Source organism: Microchirus variegatus (genome assembly GCF_963457635.1).
Source record: "Microchirus variegatus genome assembly, chromosome: 8".
In the NCBI taxonomy this organism is placed as follows: domain Eukaryota; kingdom Metazoa; phylum Chordata; class Actinopteri; order Pleuronectiformes; family Soleidae; genus Microchirus; species Microchirus variegatus.
In genome coordinates this window covers 6,739,620-6,754,642 of record NC_139809.1, presented here as the reverse complement: position 1 = coordinate 6,754,642, position 15,023 = coordinate 6,739,620, and the positions used below count along the sequence as shown (strand labels likewise).

The 15,023-nt window shown below is 41.2% G+C and overlaps 1 protein-coding gene across 2 annotated transcripts in view; it reads left to right on the top strand.

Moving 5' to 3' along the window:
• LOC310930562 (contactin-1a-like) overlaps positions 1 to 14,594 on the top strand; it is a 63,546-nt gene extending 48,952 nt beyond the window's left edge. For both annotated transcript variants that reach the window (XM_083893590.1, XM_083893591.1), the window contains exons 14-24: positions 308 to 480; positions 2,067 to 2,190; positions 4,554 to 4,715; positions 4,965 to 5,114; positions 5,735 to 5,805; positions 6,684 to 6,918; positions 7,895 to 7,998; positions 8,974 to 9,163; positions 9,259 to 9,371; positions 9,478 to 9,631; positions 12,372 to 14,594. In XM_083893590.1, the coding sequence (XP_083749716.1) occupies positions 308 to 480; positions 2,067 to 2,190; positions 4,554 to 4,715; positions 4,965 to 5,114; positions 5,735 to 5,805; positions 6,684 to 6,918; positions 7,895 to 7,998; positions 8,974 to 9,163; positions 9,259 to 9,371; positions 9,478 to 9,631; positions 12,372 to 12,448 (1,553 nt within the window). In that variant the 3' untranslated portion in view covers positions 12,449 to 14,594. The remainder of the gene's footprint in view (positions 1 to 307; positions 481 to 2,066; positions 2,191 to 4,553; positions 4,716 to 4,964; positions 5,115 to 5,734; positions 5,806 to 6,683; positions 6,919 to 7,894; positions 7,999 to 8,973; positions 9,164 to 9,258; positions 9,372 to 9,477; positions 9,632 to 12,371) is intronic.
• The last annotated feature ends 429 nt before the right edge of the window (positions 14,595 to 15,023 follow it).

Below are 15,023 nucleotides of genomic sequence, written 5' to 3'. Positions count from 1 at the left end.
TGGGGGGGTTTTGTGCATGTCAGATTTTTTAGATGTACAATTTCAGCTGTCAAACATGTTTAGGTTTTTACAGTTCATCTCCGCTCATACAAGAAGTACAGCTCTTTTCTGCCCTCTTCTGGACGATTGTGCACATTGAAAATTTCCAGGAATTTCCTATAAAATAAATGTGCTTTATTATTAGATTAGTGCATTTAATTGGACAGCTCAATACTCGCTATTTTGCTGTAATGTTGCTGTTTTGCTGTAAGCTGACCTCTTTCTAATCATTACTGATCTCCTCATCCTCATGTGTTTTCCCCAACAGAGGCCACAAAGATCACCTTGGCACCATCCAATGCAGATATTAAAGTGGGTGAGAATGCCTGGATGCAGTGTGCCGCGTCACACGACTCCTCTTTGGACATCACGTTCATCTGGTCCCTGGACGGCCAGGTCATCGACCTGCACAAGGGTCGCCAACATTACGAACGCACACCGGTAAGACACCGTAACGGTTAATGATTTTAGAGAGAAAAGAACCTTAAAAACTCTCCAACTCTTTCCTCAAACTCTCTTGGATTGTATCCTTGAAGTGTATCTTGGAGGTTTTGTTGATGTCTGCAGTATTTTTTTTGGAATACCTGAAATGGAAAACTACATTCTGCTCCAAATGAGTTTGTCTCTAAAAACCCATTTCACATTCCTTCCCTGAGTGCAACGGTGCATTGTACTGTATATCAGTTTAATAGCAATTTCTGCTAGCATCCATTATTGTTGACATGACCCACTCTCGCTGTTGCTGCAGCTCTAACCATAAGCTAGTGGTTAGTATTTCTTATTTGTCACTCTGCCCAACAGGAAAACTCCAGATTATGATTATGATTGACGATGCCCCCATTTGTACACATGGATTTTCCTCTCTTAAAGAAGGGGTCCAGTTACGCAATATTGTTTATGCGGTATGAGCAAAAGTTCAGTACGGCCATGTATTTTCAGAGTCGTGGTTTCACCTTCCTTCAGTGTGAATGTCATCTGGAGCAAACAAAAAATCTGTACAGGAAATAAGATGGCAGCCCTTTAGCTGAAACCTATATCCAGTTCACCTCCTTAATGGACGTTTAAAACATACAGTGCATATACAGTGGGTGTAAGAATGTGCTATAGAGTGTCTGATGATAAAACAAAACTTAACTTTACGAAATGACATCAGACACAGAGGCTACTGGGAGCTAACAGTAGTTAGCATTTGGAAAAGTGATCATTTGCAGGCTCTAGCAGGCACATTGCCGTCATATATAACATGTATCCACTGGACAGATAAATCCTCTGAGGCTGGAAGTTTGTGTAGAACTCTGTGCTGCACTGTGGAGCCAAGAATAGGACTTTTTGCAGACGTACGGTTTTCGGATATCGTTGCCCTCGCCATCACTCTCGCATGTTTTATGGACAAAGCGGAGCTCCGCGAGACAGCAATTGCAGGAATTTAGCGTATTGTGACGTCCCAGTGGGTGCGGAAGTCAGCATGGCTTGTTTTATCTCCTGTACTTAGACTGAGGAGGAGCACAAAAACATGAGTGAGTCATCTTTTTTCACACTTTGGCGACTGATAGGACCTCCAGAGTCCTACGTGGATTTAAATGATTAAAAAGTAGATTTTGCATAATATGGGACATTTAAAATCAGATTGAATTTGTGAAATTTGGAAATGCGTCACAATTCAAAGTTCACTCGTTCAAAGCTCGTTTTTATGAACAAAAAGAAAAGACTTCTGCACAATTGTTGCTACTTTATACCACTACTAAAAATGCGATATAAAATGAATCATAACTCATGTGACTCAACGACACATAAGAAGACATGGACAGAAAATATGTGACCTATAAACACACACCCCCAGGATGTCTATGTAAGGAGCTGTGTATTATTCCCACGTTAATGTCTCAGTTCCTCGGATCTCACATGTGACTAATAGTGACCTTTCAGCTTCCATATTCCATTCCATGATTTTCCTCCTGCTGGCACACTGTGGGAATGCTGTAATGTTTGTTTGCTACAAAAATAGATGTTGTTTTCTTTTTTTTCAGAATGGGAGCTCAAATGGTGAGCTGCTGATTAAAAATGCCCAGCTGAGGCACGCTGGACGCTACACCTGCACTGCACAGACTCCTGTTGACAACATCACCGCCTCTGCTCAACTGGTTGTTAGGGGTGAGTTGTGTTTGCTGCTGCTCTACATATTCATTTACAGTCATGTACAGCACAGTGTGTGCATTTGTCAAAGCTTTGAAAACAGTCGAACCATTGAGAGGTTGGTTTGTACTGGAATACACTATTATCTGTTGTATTCTGCCTTTTATCTGTGGTGATGTCCCTAAAGACAGTCGTGTCTATACTATCTGGTCAAATCCCAAGACACACAGAGGTCTGATGAATCATCATCTGCTTTAAAAACAAGTTCTATTCCATGCATGCTGGTGTATTTGCTCCTCTTTGACAGTAAACTGAACATTTATGGTGTGCATACAAAACAAAACGGGTAACCAGCTAATTGAGAAAATATTAATGGGTTGCAGCCTTATAATGAAGGAAGATTCAGTATTTAAGAGAGAAGCCGTGGAGCATCAGTTCTGTTGAGTTAGCAAGAATTACACAACCCATCAGGAAAATATTGCCAAATATCAAGACAAATATATGCAGCTGCCTGTGGCGCCTGTGAGTGAAAAAAGGGAGAAAGTGACAGAAAGAGATAGCACAAATACTGCACATTCGACAGAGCTTGTTTGAAGAGAAGTAAATCTCTTCAGAGTAACTAGACCGTAGCCTGTTTTGCTGGATAATCTGTCAACCCCAAGACTCCATGTGAAGCCGACTGAGAGAAAGAGGAAGAGAGAGTGTGCTGGAAATGCATAGTGTTGGTATGCAGGAGATCGAGACACACAGAGACTTTCTTCTGTTGCATTTGCAGTAGAAATACAGTCTATTGACTATATGAGGTCATGTTGTTTAGATCAGCTTATGCAAAATATCTATTCTGTTCAACCATAAAAATTTAACACGCCTGTTATTTCGGTGTGAGCTTCTGTAACAAGTTGTTATTTCTGTGACACTGTAGATTTATCTCACTCACCGCAGTATTTTCATACAGACTGCTGTTGATTTCAGCACTTGTTCTAAGATATCATCGAAAGAAACGTTGCTACACTTCCTCAGTGTGCCATTGACTGTATTTCACCTCCTGGGTGATTCATCAGGCTTTTGTTTTCACCTCCACTACCTGATGACTGAGCGTTTGCCTCACATCCCTCCTCTCATGTCTTGAAACAGCCCCAGTGTTGGCGGACAACAAATCTTCTTTCCGATAGGAACCAAAGAACTCCCGCTGCGATCCCGCTGGTTGCCAGTGACCCCTGTTGTGCTGCCACCGCCGCTGCTTTCAATGCAGGTGTGAACAGATGGCCAGGTGGAAAGCACAGCGGCTGACTGTGGCGTTTTTACTTGAGTGGGACCAAAACAGCGGCCCCGGGCTGCTCCTCATGGAGTGCCAAATGCCAACAGATCATGGCGCAGAAAAAAAGGGAGAGATGAAAGACATCCATTTATCACAGCAGATGAGGAAGCAGATCAGCTTTAGGAGATTGTCCAGGCTAAAAACACAGCTCTGCACCTGTAGCTTGTGATTAGTAGGCTTTCTGAGAAAGGGGGATTTGTTTTCATATGACGGGTGTGTGTGTGTTCTTGTGGCTTAATATTACAGTCCCACCTGGAACAGTGTTGAACATACAGTATATTACCATGTGTCTGTGAATTAGAACAATTCAACATCAACTTTTCAATCATTTAAATCCTTATATTTGGGACTCTGGAGGTCCTATCAGTCGGCAAAGAGTGAAAAAAGGTGACTCACTCTTGTTTTTGTGGTCCTCCTCAGTCTAAGTACAGGAGATGAAACACGCGATGCGTTCACTGGGACGTCACGAGGGCAACGGCATCCGAAAACGGGAAGTCTGCGAAAAGTTCTATTCTTGGCTCCACAGTGCAGCACAGAGTTCTACACAAACTTCCAGCCTCAGAGGATTTATCTGTCCAGTGGATACATGTAATATATGACGGCAATTTGCCTGCTAGAGCCTGCAAATGATCACTTTTCCAAATGCTAACTGTTGTTAGCTCCCAGTAGCCTCTGTGACATGTTCATTAGGACATCAGGGAACTAGGTTAACTTGGAGAAATAGGATATAATATGGGACCTTTAAACTAAACGTGATTGTTTGTTATTCTGTGATAAACCTAACTTGCACTCTTATCAGCATCTGCTCACCTAAATGCTGAGAATAAATCCATATGATACTTCCATTCCTTACATTGAATGATATAATTTCACAACTGGGGATTTCCCTCGCCACTTGTAGAGGAGAGGGGAAACTTAATCACTGTTTTTGTCTCATATTTGTGATTTATTTTGTGATTTATTTATTTACTCCTTTGGCTCCAGGTTGAAAGGCAAACCCTGACTTAGTCTGCGATTTCTATTAGCTCATCTTATGCAACACGTCTCTTATTCTTTACCTCAGGTCCACCGGGTGCCCCAGGTGGGTTGCGAGTGATAAGCAAAACTGACGTGGACGTAACATTGCAGTGGAGCCGCGGCGCGGACAATCACAGCCCCATCTCCAAATACAGCATCCAGTACAGGGATTCCTTCACAAAGGATGTGTGGAAGAACGCCACGACATGTGAGAACAGCACATTATATTTGATCAAATAAACACTGTTACCTTTGGTTCTTACCACATAATGATGCCGTAGACCTACGTAGTTGTTAATGTCTCTTAGGAATATAATTTAGTTGTGCCTGAAAGACAAAAATGGACATTCATTATTGTTTTAAAGATATTTTTGTTGAATTGCAGGCAAATGCAACGTTTGCCGTGTATGTTTTAATATGCGGTCCTGTTGTAAAATCTGTGCATTTCTCTTCTCAGCTCCTGCAGATGTTGAGGGAAATACGGAGACGGCTACGGTGGTGGATCTGTTCCCCTGGACTGAATATGAGTTCAGAGTGATCGCCAGCAACACTCTGGGGACAGGAGAGCCAAGCAACCCGTCACCTAAAGTCAAAACCCTGGAAGCAAGTAAGGTTGAGCTTTGTCCTAACATGAGGCAAACACATGGTGCATGAGGTTTGTTTGACGCAGAGTCAGAGAAGTTGGAAAGGTCATGGAAATGTGTGAGTGCAGTCCAGCTTTCCATTGTAATATTTACTCACCATCATTCTATTATAGCACTGTTTACTTATGTTAAGTACTGCTGTAAAAAAAAAGAAAAAAAAAAAAAATGAGTCAGCAGAAATACCATCATGCTGCACTTCACAGCAGAAGCATCCTGCCAAACTCACCACACAAACCTCTACAAATGAGCACTTTGCTGAAACTATATACTGAAATTCAATTATGAAATGAAAATCACAGGCCTACACTGACCTCTCTTAAAAGATAATCATCATTTTAAAGTGAGCCTCAAGACTTAAGGCAAAAACAAGGGAGGTTTTGCCTCTCTGTCCCACATGGACATTAAGGTGTTGCGTTTGGCACCAGGGAAGACACAGATATTGTGTTTGTAGAGGAGGGATGTGTCAGTAGTTCTGCCAGGGAAAGGTTACAGCCTGTGTGGGTTGGCGTTGCTTATGTGGGTTCTTTGCATGTGGGCTCAGATTTTTTTTTTTCCCTCTCTCTCTCTTGCTGTCTCACTGTAGTTCCTGTGGTGGCTCCCTCGGACATCAGCGGGGGCGGAGGGACGAGCAGAGAGCTGACCATCACGTGGACGGTAGGTCCTGAAGGGTTCGTGTAAAAGAAGACGCGCATGGTCGCATCTGCTGAAAGCTGAGGCTAAATGAAATTTATTAGAGGAAGGAATTTTCAGTAACCATATTATAAAATTGAAATTCACCCCTCTTTTTATGTCCCACACCCATTTTCCTTTGTTATTGCCAAGCTTTTTCATAGTGATTACTATGGAAATAAGTAAAGTGTTAGACATAAACATCATAAAAACGTTTCACAGAAGAATCAGTATGAATTACAAGAAAAATAAGATAATGACACTACAAAACAGAAGTGCCGGCTCTCAGGCAGACTGTAGATTGTTGATCGATGCACATGATTATTATTTTTACTTGTTGTCATTTTAAAGGACAGCAGACCACTGAACACAGAGGAAAATGAAGGATAAGCATCAGATAATGTAAAAGCAATCACAATCAATATAAACATCAGTAACTGAGCTGAAACATCATCCTCCATTTCCCCGCTGCAGCCGTCGATAAATAATCTTTCAAGGCTAATTTGCTTTTTTTGTTTGCTTGGCTGAGGCACGGCCTTTCAATTCCAGAGCAGCTGGATGATGTGGCGATGTGTTCAGGGGTTAGTGATGACAAATGCACACGTGACTTACTGGACATAATGGTGTGATGATAAAACATAGAGTGCCAGCAGAGGATATGAGGTGTAAGCACACATTAGAAAGGATGAGCCAGTGTTGCTGTGTTGCTGCGTTTAGATCACAGAATGCAGTCATTTTACTGAATGCGAAAATGTAAATATCATCGGATTTTGTGAAATCTGACAGGGTGTGAAGTTTGATTCCTGGCTTAAAAACACTTTCAGTCATTTTAAAATCATTTGTAATGTTGTTTTTCTTGTCAGCCTGTACAGCCACAGTACTACTATGGTCCAAAGTTCGGCTACATCGTTGCCTTCAGACCACTAGACGATAACGAGTGGAGGAAGGTGATCGTGGTCGACCCGCAGGCCAGCCACTATGTCCACAAAGAGTCCTCCATGTCACCTATGACGGAGTTCCAAGTCAAAGTCAAAGCATTCAACAGTAAAGGAGAAGGACCCTTCAGCATAACAGCAGCCGTTTATTCTGCACAGGACAGTAAGATCTCCAGTGATTCACCACTCTTACTTCACACTGACTCACAGAAAGGGGAAATTTGCCAACTATAATCTCACAGCGGTGTCAAAGATTGACCCGATCCTGTTTTCTCAGCATCCCAGAGAACGAGGAATTTGTCAATATGCCAACACTCTGCTATTTCAATCTGTCAGTGTCGGCTACTTATCACCGCCGAGGTTTTAAATGGAGCAGGAGCGATTTTAATAGGCGTTCTCATGTATAGTTGGGAGGAATTTTAATACCCCCTGAAAAGTGAACCCATCTTATCCTCTTTCTCTTTCCTTGCTGAGGGATTATCATGATCTACGTAGCATGAACCAGAAAGCTGATAATTCGTCCAAGGATGCAAAGCATTTAGCCTATTTATTAACTTCCATTGACAGACAGTTAAGATAACCACTCACAAAACCAGACGTGATGGGTTACAGAGATGCCCCGTTGCCATGGTAGAGTCTGAGCAGAACTCTGTCTCCATGCATGTGTGAGCATTTGTTTTTTTTTTGTGTGCATGTTGCTTATCGCCATTCTTTATTGTTTTTCCTGTTTTAAACACACTGGCAGTATGTGATGGTTCAAGGCTCAGTGTGGCATTTCATTACTCAAGGAGAGTTATAGTGCAAGACTGGCCTGTTATTCACAGAAAAGTGTTCAATGGTCTCTTGTAGCGAGTGTGCTTGAAGCTAGAGTTCCCTCACTTCACTTGTTTCTTATGGCGATTAATTCAGATTTGCTGAAATGATGCACCACTGATGGAAAAATGACACAAGGCAGGAAGCACTAGATATGCTACAGTCAAGGTCCATTAGTTTGCATGGTTCAGGTCGATATCATGCCAAAACGGTACATACGTAAATTATAAAACATGCCGCGTACACAAAACGTATCGCTAAAGGACAAATCCTTGAGAAGCTCTCGCTTCACAATAACCTATTTATCACACGACCTCTCTCCTCAGTTCCATCTGAAGCTCCCGTAATTGTTGATGCCAGAGCGCTCTCTGCCACAGAGGCCGTTGTTTTGTGGCTGCCCCTCCTACAGAGCGACATCGATGGATACCAGGTCAGCATATGCTTTTACTGATGATTGAAATGATCTTTAAGGTGTCGTCCTTGCGTGAGATTCATATTTTGATGACGCCAATGACAATGTGACAATGCTCCATATTATACAGACGTGGAAAGTAAAGAATTGCATTTACTCGTGTTACTGTAATTGAGTCGTTTTTTTGTGTACTTAAAGGTGCCATATGTAAGAATGTGGCCAAAAACGGTTACTATGCTCAAATTCAAAATACCGAGGTCTTTTAGGTTTCGTTTTCTGACGTAACTGGCAACCCGTGGTTGCTCGGCAGCCGAGACTCTACTGACTGCAATGATTGGTAGACGGCAGTAGGTGGCGCCACATGCCAAAACATGATTTCCAAACATAAACATGATTTGCAGTCTGCTAAAGATATTTTTGCAATGCAAATATTTTGGCTGTACTGTTGTTGTTGGTGAGTTCAGTTTGTCATATGAACATTATTCCTGAGTCTCTGTGACATATTAGGAGGATTTTATGGCCAGTTGCTTTAGATTCATTACATAATGCACCTTTAAATATAAAATAAAATTAGAAAAATGAATGCACCGGAAACTTTAATTTGTAAAGGTTTGATTTGGATTAAAAACAATAAATGTGAGATTTGTGTCCCCTTGTCTTTTTTGCACGACACAAGAAAGAACCCCAACCAAAAAAAAGTAACTAAGTAACTTTTACTCTGAGGAAACTTAAAACAAGGTGCTTTTTTACTTTAACTTGAGTACATTTTTAGAGCAGTACTTTTACTTATACTTATAGTGGTACTTTTACTAGAGTAGAATATTTCAGTATTCTTTCCACCTCTGGTTTTAGATCTGTAACACAGTGAATATTGAGCTGAAGCTGGATTGCAATGCAAATCAAATGTGTCTGTAAAACAGCAGTAAGATATTTTGCTTTTATACTTGCTATTTATCTGTTTTTTGGACGCTGCCGTCTCTGTGTGTCCCATAGGTGAAGTACTGGAAGAGTCAGGAAGATGGTGAGGGTGGGGCTCATAAAGTGTTGGTGTCTGGCAAAGAGAACCACACCAAGCTGGAGGGCTTGAGTCCTGAATCCATTTACCTTATCGAGGTTAGGCGCTACAATTCTGCAGGATACGGGCCGCCCAGTGAACACCTGCAGATCCAAACCAAGAAACGCCGTACGTTGTTCTTTACAGCAGCAGCAGTTGCACTGAAAACACAAACGTATACTGTGTCAGCTGATTCTCATTACTCCTTCTGTGTCTTTCGGCAGCTCCGAACCGGCCGCCAAAAATACTAGGTAAGAAATTGAAGGGTCAGTCCGTACATATTACCTGGGAACATGTTGAATCGCTGGATGACGAGTCACCAGTCGATGGCTATAAAGTGAGTTAACTTCTACTTGTATTACAATTCCAATCTTGCCGAATTGACATTATGAGCTGCTGCATGGCAACATGTCTCATATCTGTATCTGTGTATACGTGTCTAGGTGCTGTACAGGCAGCAGGGTCAGTCAGGCACGCTGTACACAACAAGTAAGCGGTTCATAGATCTTCCCCTGCATGCAGATGGAGACTATATTGTGGAGGTGCGGGCACACACAGAAGGAGGAGACGGTGCTGTGGCACGAATCCACATCACAGGTAACAAAGACAGACCTCAGTGATGACTTCCTGCAGGAATTTAGTACAATATCTTTGTTTGTGGATATCTGTGTTTGATATTTTTAATCATATTTTGTAGGGCTGGGTTTAAAAAGATCGTCGAATCGATTTTTGTGTAATTTCCTGAATTTGCATTTCTATACCCCATACTCCTCATTAGTTTGTATCCTCCATCGTTGCTGCAAAACAACATCACTGTTGTCTTTTTCCGAGGGGCAAAGTGGGCGTGGATGCAGGTTTTTGCTCACAGCACCCTCTGCTAGACAAAGTGGTGATTACTACAAATTGTCTGATGTGCTTCTAGGGTGTACATTTTATCACTAAAAGAACTTAAAACATCTGTAAAAGAATCAATATAGAATCAAATCTAATTGAATCTCTATATTATTGTGTCGCACATTCTGTTTCTAATTAAATTCCTTATATTTACCTATTATATTACTATTTAGTCTGTAGTATTTACTCACCTGTCCACACCTAATCTTTTTTCTGCTTTAACAAGAACATGATCCTGGTGTGGGTTCACTGAAGTCTAATCTAATCTAATCTAGATGTTAAACTTTAGTTTTCCAAAGACTAAGATTACATGTCCTTGTTCTGTTATGATGATATAAAGTATGTGGCAGATAAGCCGATGATATTTCTGTGAAAAGCATTGAGTCTGCCTTTATTTTCTTTGGTATTTTCTGTCTGATGATCTGTTACGTTTAGCGATTAAGAATAAACACTTTCAAACGGGTTTAGTTTCACCTCAGTTGAATAAAAATAAAGAAATTCACCACATTATGCTGAAGTATCACACGGTGACTGTTCAATCCTGGCCTTCCTTTGCTGTAAGTGGCATCATACCAGGCTCAGAGTTGATGGTAGCTAATCATTTGTCACAGTGAGAGTGAGGGTTCCCATGGGCCAGAGCAGAGCTGTCACTTCAGGTTTCATACCTTGAATTGGAGAGCCAAGATGAGGAAACTTAACAGTTTGTGACCAAAGCCTCGATGGCTCAGTGCCTGGATCCTCACACTGGCTGATGGACTGATTGCAAGATGACGGGATAGAATAGACCTTAAGCTTCTGTAATTGATCTTGATGAGTGGAGGAAAAGCCCTCCTGTGGCTTTTTTTTTCATAGCCCTTATCATTCAGCCCAGACTGAGCCGAACAGCTTGATTTCACAGACCTGGAAATTTAAGCTGTGAAGGATTTTCGATGCAGGGCAGTGAAAAATACAGGGGCATGTATGGTGATCTCTATACAGATGTGATATAATATGAAGTATGATTATTAGTTTGATGGACGAGTGAGTTGGACATAGAAGGGAAGTGGACTTTTGTTATTTTTAATCAGCAGAAAATGTCCCGTGTGGGTTTATTAGTTTATCAGCTGAAATTGAAAATACCGTCAAAAAGAATCTTTATATAAGTGTAAAAATGTTATTGTAGCCTTAGAATAAGAATTTTATTTGTACTTAAGGTTCTTGCTTTATGGAGACCAAAATGGCATCTTATGCCACCATGTTTCTACAGAAGCCTGAATGACTGACCAGCTACTGTGCACTCTTAGAAATAAGGGTTCCAAAAGGATGAGGTTCTACCTGGAATTTGCTTCTGAAAAAACCCTTTCTTTGGGAAAGGGTTTTTGGTAACACTAATGGTTCCAGTAAGAACCATTTTGATCCAGAGACCCCTTTAAAACCCCTTTCCTGAATAAAGGGTTTTAAAGGGGTTCTTGGTGGTGGTTAGCTATCTTGCCTGTGCAACAAGAAGACCCCAGTTCGAGCCCCGGTTGGAACAAGGGCCTTTCTGCACAGAGTTTGCATGTTCTCCCCGGGTGTGCGTGGGTTTTCTCCGGGTTCTCCGGCTTCCTCCCACAGTTTGAAAAACATGCAGATTTGGGGATTAGGAAAATTGGACACTCTAAATTGTGTGACTGTAGGTGTGAGAGTGGATGGTTGTCTGTCTCTGTGTTCCTGTGATGGACTGGCATCCAGGGTGTACCCCACCTTTCACCCTATGTCGGCTGAAGGATAAAGCAGTAGAAGATGAATGAAGAATTACATCCTTCTGTGGAATACTAAGGCCACTGTAAAGTTCCCTGAAATGTGTTAGTCTCTGCAGTCTATATTGTTAGACCGTTGGTTCTCAAAGTGCGGCCTGCAAGCCAATGGCGGCCCACAGAAACTTTTCTGGCGGCCCGCAATGAATTACAGTTGATAGTTTTAATCCAGGAGCTACTAAGCTTGTTAAATGTTTATTGGACATTACTGGATACAGACCAATAAGTGTTAACTGTAGAACTGCAATCTGGTCATGAACATCATTACAAATGGGATTTCTTTCTGTTTTTTTTCTTTCAATGTTGAGTTCCTAAATTGGCCCTCAGGTATCAATACTTTGAGAACCCCTGTCTTAGACATGGACTCTGTCATGTCCCATGTGGTCACTGTATGCAGCAAGATGCAGCAGCAGTAGAGAGTGGGTCAATGCTTTTCTCCTTGTTCTTTTGGCTACAGAATAATGCAGTTCTTTTGTGCTGTAAATGGATTTGTTGCTTTTCAACTCTGCCCCAGTTGAAAAACACTGTAAATCAAGACTCCCAGGAGCCCAATATAAACATGAATGGTGTCTTTATTTGGACACCATTATACTGTGTCAATATCATAGTGACATGTTTAGGGCAAACTGTTTTATATCTTCAGCGTTGATTGACTGTGTGTTTCTCAGGTGGAGCTGTGACGACTGCCCAGTCTCTCAACATACTGGTCCTGCTCATGGTGGCTCTCCTCTGCCTCAACCTCTGAATGTAGCGCCATCTTTGTCTTCACTTCTCGTGAACAAAAAAAAAAAAAGAGACTCTCTGTGGTTGACGCCTGTAAAGACTTTGGGACTTTCCACAATCTTCTGGTTCCACGCTATAACCCCCGGGACGTCATATTCCAACTCTTCCCCTCTAGAATGTGTTTGTGGGAAAAGAGACTGAAAAAATAATTTTGGAAATGGACAAAGACATCCCTTATTTATCCACGAAAAAAGCCTCTCTGGAGCTGTGTCAAAGGAGTTTTGTCAACTTTTTAAATATGCCTTATATAAACAATTGCACTTATCTTTCAAAGTAACTTGTTTGAAAAACGGATTGTGACTGAAAGTGTGAACATTTACACTGCGTGTACAGGTCGGCACTTTAAAACGTTTAAAACGTCGCCTGAGACATCGACAGTGCATTCCATAGCTGAAGGTAAACAAGTGGCCGTGACTGATAAGTGTGTGTGTTTATAAAAAATGTCTTTGTCTTTCTTTACTTGCAATTCAGTGGTATTCTCTCTTTTTTTTTTTTATTATTTTCTAAATGAAGCACATACTCAGAGATAGCTACAGAGATACAGTCAAAGCAAATCTCAGCCTTTCACGTACTTGATTTTATAACAAGCATCATCGAGCAATTAGCTATTTATGTCATGCTGAAAATAATGTATTCAACAATTGATATTGTTTTGCTATCTAATATGCTATGGATGTTACGAGGAACAATAGACTCTGGTTTGTTCTGCAGTCTGTGCTTATTTCAGAGTCGTAACATGAATCGAGCTATTAATCGGGTACCACTTTGAAATTGTGTGCATGTTGACATTGTTACATACGTGCGTTTGAGATAGTTCAAACGTGTTAAATGGATCCATATTTCCAAAAGTGAATGTAAAGCAAACCGCAGGATTGGACGGGTGAAACTCGTATATCAAACTCGCTATTTCCAATACAGAACAGCAACACAGTGTAACAGTGGTCAGTCTGGTTGTATTTGTACGTCTGTGTGGTGATCGAGGCCAAAACATCCGGGTCAGTGTAGTAATTGATGATAGAAGCTGCTCCGTGTCAGTGACCTAAAATTAGAAGTGCTTTTGTTTTGACTGTATCACGAGGACCTCAGTGGTACCAGCTGGTGCTTTGTAAAGAATGTCCGCATTTTTAATTTCCTGTGAACATTTTTCATTTCTACTCTCTGTGTTTGAGAGTCGCCCGTGAATGAGGGCGACTTTCGTGCTCTCTAATAATTGTGCAATGTCATCTGTTCATCTGTGGCTATTTCTATATTTTCTAATAAGACAACTTGTCTAGCTCCAACAACAGTAATCTAGTAAATTTCCTTTTTTTATTATTATTATCTTAGTATTAACTGGAGATAAGCAAAGGCATCCATGTTGACAGTGAGAGCCCATCCAAAGGTTATGGCGTTGTTTCCACGCCATTATTTCTGGCATTTTACCATATTACACGTTTTGTCATTTTTCATTCACCGTTAACATATTTGTATTATCTTTACCCAACTCTGGTTGCACCGTTTCAAATTTTCATTTCCCTCAACAACAAATGCTGCGTTTCGAATTCCTGTGATTCACTTCTCGATGCTGACCGAGCATCTTCTACATTTTCTGACATCGACCACAAAGTGCTTTTGCCAGTTTTCCTTCATGCAACGAATCATCAGAGCAGTTGCCAAATGCATGGACGCCTCCAGCTTTGACATTTTAGTCAAAAGCAGTGGTCCTGCGTTCAAACCTGCATGACTTTGGAGACAAAGTTTACATCGCTTTTTGCAACAAATCGCATCATAGCAACTTCTCGACCTCTGGCTTCATATGAAATACATTCCATTTCTGAGAGACATCTGTACGTGAGACGCGTCTAATGTGTGCACAAGCTGCTTAGCGCCATGTTTTTTGCTTCATATGAAGTCTTGGGGAGAGTTTTTTTTTCCCCCCTCTGACTCAGAGGAATCTCACTCATTAAAGTTCAGAAGTGATCCCTGCAGTCTCCTGCAAACAATGGTTGTGATTTGATAGCATCACTGGCAGCATGTTTGGCTGATTGCTGAAGTTCAGTGCCGTGCTGGACGTGAATGGTACATGTGAGGGCTGGAAGTGGAACCTCTCGTTGGCTGGATAAGGAACAATAAAGGTGTAGTCAACTATAATATGGCTTTTTACTGTTTTTCTCTGTTTCACGGCGTATTCTCTCTGATTTTAAAGGGCTCTTTTGACGGATGAGTCCGACTATTTACTGAAGCGATACAAAAGTGGTAAGACCATTATTTATCAAAGCATTTATCAACCAAACACTTCAGTATCACCACAATATAATACACCTACATCATCTTTCAGATGATTCAGAATAGTATAAAGAGGCTATATATACTTTAAGATACATCAAAATAGTAACTGTAAAGCTCCACCAAAGAAGAATCCATTGCGTTTGTAAAAGAAGTTGTGTTAAAGGCGCCATATGTAAGAATGTGGCCAAAAACGGTTACTACATTCAAATTCAAAATACTGAGGTCTTTTAGGTTTCGTTTTCTGACGTAACTGGCAACCCGTGGTTGCT